The sequence below is a fragment of the Myxine glutinosa genome, chromosome 2 (genome assembly GCF_964187855.1).
Source record: "Myxine glutinosa chromosome 2, kmMyxGlut1.1, whole genome shotgun sequence".
Classification (NCBI taxonomy): domain Eukaryota; kingdom Metazoa; phylum Chordata; class Myxini; order Myxiniformes; family Myxinidae; genus Myxine; species Myxine glutinosa.
In genome coordinates this window covers 86,766,159-86,777,613 of record NC_136262.1, presented here as the reverse complement: position 1 = coordinate 86,777,613, position 11,455 = coordinate 86,766,159, and the positions used below count along the sequence as shown (strand labels likewise).

The window sequence follows — 11,455 nt, the reverse complement described above, 5'->3', positions numbered from 1 at the left end:
AAAAGCACCAAACTCTACAAAACCATCAGACTCACTTGGAGTAGAGGTGGCCAACATCTGGAACGTCCATGTGGACGTCCTACGATATTAATTAAATAAGGCGATTCTCTGTATATGTATGTGTGTGTGCATCTGAAAATCATAGGGGGAAAAAAACAAAACAGGGATGGGCAAAACAGGGATCCTCCAAATTTTGCATTTCGCAGTAATCATGGGCACAAATGCCCCTCTCCCTTGCGAGGGGAGACGACGACTTTCTATTTTTGACTGTACATGTGCCACAGCGCAAGTGGTTTACTGACCCCTGGTGCAGACAAGGGGGGTTATTAGCCACAACACAAAATATATTTGCCCCACTATCCCCCACCTTGGCTCAGCACTATTAAGTGAAAAAGAAAAGCGGAAATGCATGGCTGCAAATCAGTTTATTATCTGGTGACATAAAGTGAACAATTTGTATCAGTTCAAAGGTCGCGCAAGATGCCTCATTACATACATTAAAATACTGGTAATAAAATACTGATAATGTCATGCATTTTCGTTATACAACTAAGATATTATCGAATAGACATCATTCCCAAGCTGTTGTTAATTGAGAAATCATGATATAAAGCATGGATCTTTGAGCACAGAAAAATGCGGCTTTTGTGGGTCTCCGGCCATGCATGGTGAGGTTGCAGGAAGGAAACACCATCATGGGGTACAATACCTTATTGCTGTCTGGTGGGCAGTGCACTGTGTCCTCTCATCTGTATAAAACTATTGCTTTTACAATATAAACAGGTAAGAAAATCATCATATTAACCATATGTATTGCTTATTGTGAATTTTTGACAAAACATATTGTTTCAAAAGCTCCCTGCTATGACGACTAAAAAACTGTACAAATGGGATTAACAAAACGGAGTTTGGCCTGTATGTCAATGCCAGGCATTGTTGAGTGACAACAGTGACTTTAGGCAAGTGAAAGGAACTTCTTGAAATGGTTGGCATTATTATGCATGGAGTTTATGAAACTTTGTACATATCACTCCCCTCCCCTCGCTCCCCACCCACCCCACCCAAAGAAAAAGATTATCCGCATAAAGATTGTAGAAAAAATTGCCGAAACATTCTGCGCATATAGTACACCGTCCTTGGAGATTATAAAACATGTAAGGCATTCATAGCAAAAGTGAGTGGCCGCGAAATGCAAAGTTTTATCGAATATTTTCAAAATTGCACAGCCGCCCAGGCTATATTACATCGATTGTTCTGTGCATGGGAAAACGGCCAAAGTTAACATGTTTCATCCTCATAATTCCCATAAAGCATGTCTTTGAAATGAGGATGTCCAAATTATTTAAAGATTATTTAAACTATGTACATCATAGCAGTACAGACGGAGTAATTTTACGCGAAGATTCTATAAATGTTCTGGCATACCTAATGGATGCAAGATATAGGTTTACCTTGCAGTCAAAGCTCGTTCCAGAGGCACAGGGACATGCATACTTCGCCATGACAACGAGCATATGAAAACAGTGGAGAGCCATGGCTTCAAGCAGGATGGCAGAACTGGAAACTACCCGAGCAAGCATCGCACAACGCAATTCACGGCATTAGTTCAAAGTTAATACTTTCTCTTAAATCGGAGATACTTTTCCACCACTCAGTGTGGTTTCCAATCTCGAGTATAACAATATCGCCGAAGGATTCCAAGAGATGATTAAAGTGCAATGGAGCGGACACACTGAAGATGGAAAGAAATCCGTTGATGAAATGTTTAAAGAAGCATTTAAAGAAATGCATTAATGCAATTTGGCTGCTTAATCAAGAAACAGATCAGGTTTTGATCAATTATTAGCATATAGTTCATTGGCATAGACTTTAGCTCTATTTCATTCAAAACCACATGGTATGACAATGTGATAGTGCTGTGTATTTGAGTGCGGCCAGCCGCATAAACATGTTAACATCATGTAAAGCCTGATGTTTGGAAGCCTCATGCGTGGTACCCTGTTGTGTTTCATTTGTGCCGAGTACACCTGCAATTTTTGACTAGGGTGCTGTACTATATGTTAAAATTTAGATTTGTCAGTTCATCCAATTGCTTTCAATTATATAGCTGTGATTAGCATGTCTTTCTTATTGCTTACAAGAATAGGTGCCCAAAAAATTATACGAACGAGATACTCACCATAATTCAAGATACGTCAAGGTAGATATATATATATATATATATATATATATATATATATATATATATATATATATATATATATATATATACACACAAGTATATGTATAATTATACAGTATATGTATAACGTGTATATATACACACACATATGTTAGGATGAAACAAACATTTTATTGCTTATTATACCCCTATATTGAAAAGAAAAATTGGTTTAAGTACGACTTATTGTGAGTATCTCATTCATATAACTTTTATAATGCCCCACGTGTGTGCCATATATCTCGGTTTTACCTTCACCCAAACACCAGTTCATCTCCTTTGCCTGTGGCGACAGCCAAATACAATCCACAATAACTTTATTACAAGCATCTGAGATTTTCCTCTATTGCAATTTTCTTTCTCCAGCACTTTTCCATTTTCAAAAGTATTGATTTTAAAGAAAAATCATTTTAATATCTGTGCAAGTACTGCATTCTCTTTACACTGGGTATCCATTACTGCTTAGAGCTGTATGGCCTAATAGCATTTTATGCCAACCATCACACCACATCATACATAACCCTGTTTCTGCATCATGCACATGAATGATTTCCATGGCGTTGAAATGCATGCTAATGAAGAAAATGATTTGCACGATGATAATTGAGCAAACGTTATTTGACCTACTGAGTGTGCTTTGTAAAATGACAAAGTATTTTTGTTTTCTTAATTACGTCCGGCTTATAACGACTCTTCAGTAGTAATCCCAAAAGAAAATCATATGTCTTGTATGATCGAGTAAATTCTAAAACCGATAACCTTTACGACATGCTATCTTATTTATGTCATCCAACTAAAGCATACATCTACCTCTCCCCACGATTACAAATTTGCATTCATTCTGTCAAACCTGGTTAAAGTATAAGCTGCATTTTTATACTTGTATGCATCCATCCCATTGCAGTCAAAATTATGCATCATAGCATCTCTATCTTACATCATATTTGCTTTGCAATCAGGTTCTGATTTACAATATGAATTACAACAATGTTACAATCAGAATTGCAATCCGAATACAAACAAAGTCAGTGCTCGAGTTGCCCCGATGTAAAGGAACTCAGATGGATGCATTTTGAACTTTCTGATGTAATCGTGGCAGCATTATGAATTACCTCTTACAGCTACGGCACCATTCCATATTTTAACACAGTCAGGCCACCACTTTGGAACGTCATTCCACAGTATTGACATAATTGTGGATTTATCTCAGTCACAGCACCTTATTGAATTTTATCCTTGCACAGTATGATGTCGCTTTTTAAAATCATATCTTGCAATCTATGCAATTTTAATTATATCCTAACCATAGGAGTTTTTTTTATTTTCAGCCTTGCTACCAGTTTCAATGTATTCCAGGTCAGGGCACCATCCTGGATTTTATTCTGGTCACGTCGCCATCTTGGATTTTAGCCTGGTCACGCCGCCATCTTGGATTTTAGCCTGGTCACGCCACAATCTTGGATTTTATCCTGGTCGCTCTGCCATCTTGGATTTTATCCTGGTCATACCACCATCTTGGATTTTATCCTGGTCATGCCGCAATCTTGGATTTATCCTGGTCATGCCACCATCTTGGATTTTATCCTGATCATGCCGCAATCTTGCATTTTATCCTGGTCGCGCTGCCATCTTCGATTTTATCCTGGTCATGCCGCAATCTTGGATTTTATCCGGGTCATGCCACCATCTTGGATCTTAGCATGGTCATGATTCAATTTTGGATTTTATCCCAGTCATGTCACCATCTTGGATTTTATCCCTGTTATAGCACCATTTTGGAATTATCCCACTCACAGTGCAATTTTGCATTTTTATTTCAAAGCCATGTCGCCATTTCCAATTTTGTCCAACAGCCATTGTGGCATTCCGTATTTTAGCCTCCAACAAAGTCAACAACGAAAATCCTTCAACATGGCAACCAATGTGGCATTACTCAGTGCTGCCAGAACATTGCACACGTTTCCCCAAGCCAAGGTGCGTTCATTCAGAAATGGTATGCATCGACTTGGCTGGCCGACATGGCCACACACTATTGCATTGCCTTTTGACAAGGGGGCAACAAGCGACCCAAGGTGAACGAGAATGATGAGTCGACGAAGCATCAAAAGTGATCAATGAGCACCGAGACACTGTTCGTGCTGATATTGTAATTTGGGTCTCCGGGCAACACCATACTCGGCCACCTCCTTGGGTCACCTGCGAGACAAGTTAGAAGAGCAAGGTCGATTAGAAAGATATTCAGGATGTAATAATTTGAATAAACTGTGTGTTCAGATAAACCAACACTTATAAATCGATATAAATAATGTACAAAGTATGCAAAATGCACTGTATACTTTTTCTATTAACATCTTATTAATTGAACAGGGAGTTTTGCTGAGTTATTTTACAATCTGGTTTCGGGGGGGAAAAGGTACATTGTGTGCTCTGCAATCACATACAAAAGTCCATTATCAATGTTACATTGCTCTTCTCCGATTCAACTTGGTCGGCAGTATTATTGACAATTTCAAAGACGATATACATTGTCATTTGCACACAAGCATATTATCTGCATTTGTGATGCTTATTCAATTTTTGAAATTATCATAGGTTCAGTACCTAAGGCAGACTCTGAGGACTTGAGTGCAAAAGACCAGCCATCGGGACTCATGGCCGCGCAGTGTGGTAAACGTAGCTCCACAGGTTTCAAGAACTTAAGTCCGTGAGGACCACACATCACAAGCGGGCTGAGGAGTGTCTCACCTGTGTGCATCCCAGCCTGGTCAGTGTTGGCATGAGGAAATGCAATTATCACCTTATAAATCAGTGTTTGCAATTTTGGTCACAACCCTTTACCCCCAGTAAAGTTTTCCATAGTTGAACTTTACCGAGAGAGGAAACAAGCAAAAAACCAATATGGGACACAGAGAAATCCAAGAAGAAAAAGCACAAGTGATAGCTAAATAAAAACTGAGATACCAAGTCACATATTCTTCATACAAAAAACATAAGCAACAAAAGTTTTGAATTTGCATTGTTTTTATTGGACATGCAAATGTATTCCTAATTTCCTATGGTGATTGAAGGGTATCAGCACATTGATCTGTATACACTCCATAAACATACATATCGGTGGAAGCCAATGCTGGAGGTGTTTTGCACAAACAACATGGCTGTCTGAAATAAGTATATAACTGGGCAATAACACCCATTGACCGACAAATGATCACAGCCATGTTTATACGAGCAGAAATACTATTATACTATTACAGGGCACAGGAGCATTAGCCATAGGGGGGAAGCACCAGTTTAGAAAGGGGAGTAACATTAGCCTGTGTGGGATTAGTATGTATGTATGTATGTATGTATGTATGTATGTATGTATGTATGTATGTATGTATGTATGTATGTGTATATATATATATATATATATGTATATATATATATATATATATATATATATATATATATATATATATATATATATATATATATATATTGTTACGGATTTATGTGAATTACTATTCAGGTCATTGCTTATTAATGTTTATTCTATTAAAGGTTGTTGTGGTTAAATGGTTAGGGGCGCTCTGGATAACAGGAGACCGGAAACGGGATGGTGAACCGGAAGAAAAGAAGAAGACAAGGTCCGGGAGAAGCGGCCATCTTCTTCTCCTCGCCCAGCTCCGACGCGAGCGGTGTCGATATTGAGCAGCGTGGGGAACGCTGCGTTTGAAAGCCCGTCTGGCGAGAGGAGTTACCTGCGCGGGGTAATTACCGGTTACGCGTCCAGTTGCCGGGGGTTCGTGCACGGAACCAAGCGTCCGGCACAGTTCGCCTCAACGTCTACAAGGACGCGTACGGGTCGCACCTTGGGCCTCGCGCGCTTTGCGAGCCCGCTTGGCTTGGCCCGCTTTGCTTTACAAGGAGGTGTGTGCTGCAGCAGCTGTTCCCGGTATGCGACATGCACGTTTGGAGCACGTCCACCAGGGGTTCGTTCAACCGCCCGTGTGCGGAGAAGTCGACCATCACCTTGGTCTGGAGGGGCCCAGAGACTTTGTGAGGGACAGTGACCATTGAGGGGTCGTGAGTGGGGAAAGGAGGGAAATATATGAGATGGCCATCTTAGTAATATTGGTGATTGATTGTTGATGGTTGTTGATTGATTGGAGAATATATTATTGAGTAATCCGGATCCTTGGTGTGGGGTTTCTTATTGACTTGAATTATTGTGTCTTTCATATTGATTGCGCTACGAAAGCGTATAAATCAGATATCTTTCTGGCGGGGTCCTCCCACGGTCCGGGGGTCACCAAGACCAGGTAGTTACCGGGAGGACCACGTAACAATATATATAAATATATATCTATATATATATATATATCTATATATATATATAATATATATATACTAGCGGGGTCACCCGTGGGAATCCCACGGGCATGGACGTGTGTGACATTTCGACATATTGAGTTAGATGCTGCACCTGCACATTCAGTTATATAAAATGGTTACTGGTAATTGATCACATCCACAAATGATGTAATCCACACAATTTATGTACTTTACATAACGTTAATAGGAATACATGCCCGTGTAGATGGGAAATACAGTTTGTTTGAAATAAATCACAAATATCAGAAGAAAGTTTTTTAAATTTAGAACTATTCTCAGAGTTAAACATCACCGTAATATTATGCGGTTGCTTCAACGTTTTCGGTGAATTATATGTCATTCCCATCTACACGGGCATGTATTCCTATTAACGTTATGTAAAGTACATAAATTGTGTGGATTACATCATTTGTGGATGTGATCAATTGCCAGTAACCATCTTATATAACTGAATGTGCAGGCGCAGCATGTAACTCAATATGTCGAAATGTCACACACATCCATGCCCGTGGGATTCCCGCATGGATGTGTATGGCGAATTTTAAATATATGTCGACTGTTATTTTAGGCGGTGTATTTTCGTTTATCATCATGGCGCGATTTAAAAAAATATATCTCTGCATTTTCCTCTCCAATACCTCCTCACACTTTACACACACACCGGCCCATGTTTACATATACACACACACACACATATACACCCACACACATATACACATACACACACACGTACATCGACACACATGCACACACACACACACACACACACACACACACACACACACACACACGTACAGACACATATACACATATGCAAATATGTATACACATATGTATCCACATATACACATATATACACATATATACATCTCCACACACACACACACACACACACACACACACACACACACACACACACACACACACACACACACACACACAAAAACAGACACACACACACACACGTACACACGTACACACACGTACACATGTCCCACATCCCACATCCCACATCCCACATGTATATACATGTTTAAAGTGTACGTGCCCTTCCCCCCTCCCCCGCCCGGCAACGCTGGGTACTTCTGCTGGTAACGAATAAAATAAAAACGAAGAAATAGGTGGAATTGGCTGAAATTCGCTCGGTGAATTCACGCGGTGTATTCGGTTCGGCTCGGTTCACTCGGTTTAAAGAAAAAGCGATAATGTCGACATGTTGCTGTCTGTGTCATGTTGGGCGGTGTATGATACTCGTTGGCTGTTGGGCGGTGTATGATACTTGTTGGCTGTTGTGCGGTGTTGTGCGGTGATATGGTGTATTTTAAAAAATATATCTCTGCATTTTCCCGCGTTGGTGACACCGAGTCGTTCTTCATCGATCGTCTCATTCATTTTGGAAATGGAAGTTTCCACGCAACGCATGAATTGTCACGATCCTCAAGAGGAATTTGTCTCGTAATCATCAAATGATAAATGGCAAGTAAATTATATTGTGGAAAATTAAAGATTTCAAATAAACCTATTTAAAGTGTATGCGCACATAACTAATAAAAAAAACGAAGAAATATCTCTCGGTAATTTCCTGAAACATATTTTACTTCCGGCTAATATGTTGAATGAAATAAAAACGAAGAAATATGTGTCGGCATCATTGTTGACGTTTTTGTGACGACTATCATCAAACGAAATAGTAATATATCATAACGGAAAAGCAAAAGTGAATTTTTAATATATATCGACACATTGCCGGCGGTGTCATGTTGGGCGGTGTATGATACACCATGACGCGATTTTAAAAAATATATCTCTGCATTTTCCCGCGTGTGTGGATTGTTCTCAATTATTGCTGACACCGAGTCTAAAAGTAAAACCATCGATAAAAATGAAATCATATGGTGAGTTAGATTGGAGATAAAGGCGTGAGAGAGACTCAATGGCCTTGAAGTTACAGGCCTTTGAGAATTCATTTCGTTCTATAAACGGCAACTTTCATCGGATTTTCTTCCCGGTTTTTTTCAACCGAGTCTAAAACTATGTTAGCGACTGTGAAAAATGAAATGATTTATCGAATTTGATTTGAAATAAAACTGGGGGAGAGCAAGACACCACGGGCCTACAAAACAGGACTCAAAGCTATGCGAGTTAATAAAATGGTGGATATTTGTTTATAGCCACTCCCAGAATGGGTGGAGCTATGGGTGGAGCTACTCTGCAAACCGAGTAAGCCACACCCCGGACAGACACCCAACAGATAGACAGACAGACAGACAGAATCATCTACGGCTATTATAATATAGATATATATATATATATATATATATATATATATATATATATATATATTGTGAGAAACAACCTTGTTCTCACCAAATTAGTGCCCCGCCCACCACGTCACGTGACCTCCTTTCAGCCTCACGCGATTGGGTGGCGATTCGGCACGCGATTGGTGGACGGTGAGAGAGCCGGCCGCCATCTTGTGCGACGGACGTGGCTCGAAGGCGTCGAGTGGAAAATAGAAAAACGGGGATTTTTTAAGCCTCACGACAGCCGAGTTGTGCTGATCGTTTATAGTTCTGTATTTTAAGAGTGAGTAACTCCGGAAGAGAACGAGTGATTCCCGGATATCGTAGATTGGAACTGTGAGTCATATTGCCTGTGTCGTGTTTGGAGCTTCTGGTGCCGACAGTTCCTGCAGGCTTTGTGCTGTGTATTCCACTCTGTTACCATCCATTGTTTTTGAGATCGAGCCAATAAATCATCGTGCCTACCCCTAGAGGCCGGTTAAAACACAGTTGTGTTTATTGAGTTCTCTTTGTCCACCCCGTGGACTACTTGAAGCCCGGACATTAACGTCCGTATTCCGGGCTGGAAGCATTTAACAGCCGGGATCGCGACAATATATATATATATACACAAAGAATTAAGTTAAGCACCCCCCCCGGTTTTTTACAACCTCGCACATTACAAGTTTGTTGTCGTCAAAACAGTGTAATATACCCATGATATTGCTATATTTTCTGGAGAAGTGATATTATGGTCACATAAAAACATAACAATCATGCCGTTTTCAATATTTTATTCTGAATAATTTAAGGTGACATTTTTTGGGAATTTTAGGCATATTTTCACCTCAATTTAAGTATGGAGCTATAGGTCCATCACGGACAGTGTGGATGACGTTTATGTTTTCTAACGTACAGTCATTGTTCTGAGAAGACCTCTAGCGATCTTTGCGTCAATACCGTGTGTAGGACCCACGTGATCGGATCACTACTCAACCCAACTCAACCCTACGAGTGCACTCATCTGCATTTCATCAATGGATAATTGCTAATGTCATACCAATCATTATTTGATCTCACATACCTTAGAATATATGCCAATGTATACATATACACAAAGAATATATATTAGGGGGTGCTTACCTTAATTCGTTGTGTAGGGGTGCTTAACTTAATTCTTTGTGTATATATATATATATATATATATATATATATATATATATATATATATATATATATATATATATATATATATATATGTATATATATATCTATATCTATATATATATATATATATATCTATATATCTATATATCTATATATCTATATATCTATATATCTATATATCTATCTATATATATATATATATATATATATATATATATATATATATATATATATATATATATATATATATATATATATATATATATATATATATATATATATATCTATATATATATATATATATATATATATATATATATATATATATATATATATATATACAGTGGAACCTTGACTTCCGAGTGCACCAACTTACGAGTTTTTCGAGATACGAGCCGTCGCTCGGTGCGGTTTATTGCTTTGAGATGCGAGCCGAGATCTGAGTTACGAGCTTTCGCCACCCGCCACCAGGTGGGTTCCGGTCACGTGGTTATCTTGCCGTGCAAGTATCTCTGCCGTATATCGCTGCATTTTTGTTTTCGCATGTTGGTTATTTTGAGTTTACGCCAGCCGCCACCAGGTGGGTTCCGGTCACGTGGTTATCTTGCCGTGCAAGTACAGTATCTCTGCCGTATATCGCTGCATTTTTGTTTTCGCATGTTGGTTATTTTGAGTTTACGCCAGCCGCCACCAGGTGGGTTCCGGTCACGTGGTTATCTTGCCGTGCAAGTACAGTATCTCTGCCGTATATCGCTGCATTTTTGTTTTCGCATGTTGGTTATTTTGAGTTTACGCCAGCCGCCACCAGGTGGGTTCCGGTCACGTGGTTATCTTGCCGTGCAAGTACAGTATCTCTGCCGTATATCGCTGCATTTTGTTTTCGCATGTTGGTTATTTTGAGTTTACGCCAGCCGCCACCAGGTGGGTTCCGGTCACGTGGTTATCTTGCCGTGCAAGTACAGTATCTCTGCCGTATATCGCTGCATTTTTGTTTTCGCATGTTGGTTATTTTGAGTTTACGCCAGCCGCCACCAGGTGGGTTCCGGTCACGTGGTTATCTTGCCGTGCAAGTACAGTATCTCTGCCGTATATCGCTGCTGCTTTGTTTTCGCATTTTGGTTATTTTGGAAAATTTCTTAGTTTTAACCATGGGTCCTAAGAAAGTGAGTGCTGTGTAACGACACTTGCCTCACTCATTTTCGAAACATTTTGAAAGGGAGGAAGAAACAAACCTCGTTGGACAGGTTTTTCTTGAAACGCCCTGCAAGTGAAAGCGAGGAAAGTGTGGCGAAAAAGGCAAAAGTTATCCCCTCCACCTCCGCCAGCATCTTCGTCTGATCTTCAAGGTAAATACACTTAATAAAACCAGTTTATTTCTTTACATTGTCTTTTATTATGTACAGTATAT

The 11,455-nt window shown here is 39.5% G+C and overlaps 1 protein-coding gene across 13 annotated transcripts in view; it reads right to left on the bottom strand.

The window, feature by feature from the left end:
- Positions 1–406: 406 nt before the first annotated feature.
- LOC137422340 (tight junction protein ZO-1) overlaps positions 407–11,455 on the bottom strand; it is a 633,827-nt gene continuing 622,778 nt past the window's right edge. For all 13 annotated transcript variants that reach the window (XM_078771176.1, XM_078771169.1, XM_078771173.1 and 10 more), the window contains 2 exons: positions 4,823–4,966; positions 407–4,417 (listed from right to left, as the gene is read on the bottom strand). In XM_078771176.1, coding sequence (XP_078627302.1) covers positions 4,323–4,417; positions 4,823–4,966 — 239 coding nt within the window. In that variant the 3' untranslated portion in view covers positions 407–4,322. The remainder of the gene's footprint in view (positions 4,418–4,822; positions 4,967–11,455) is intronic.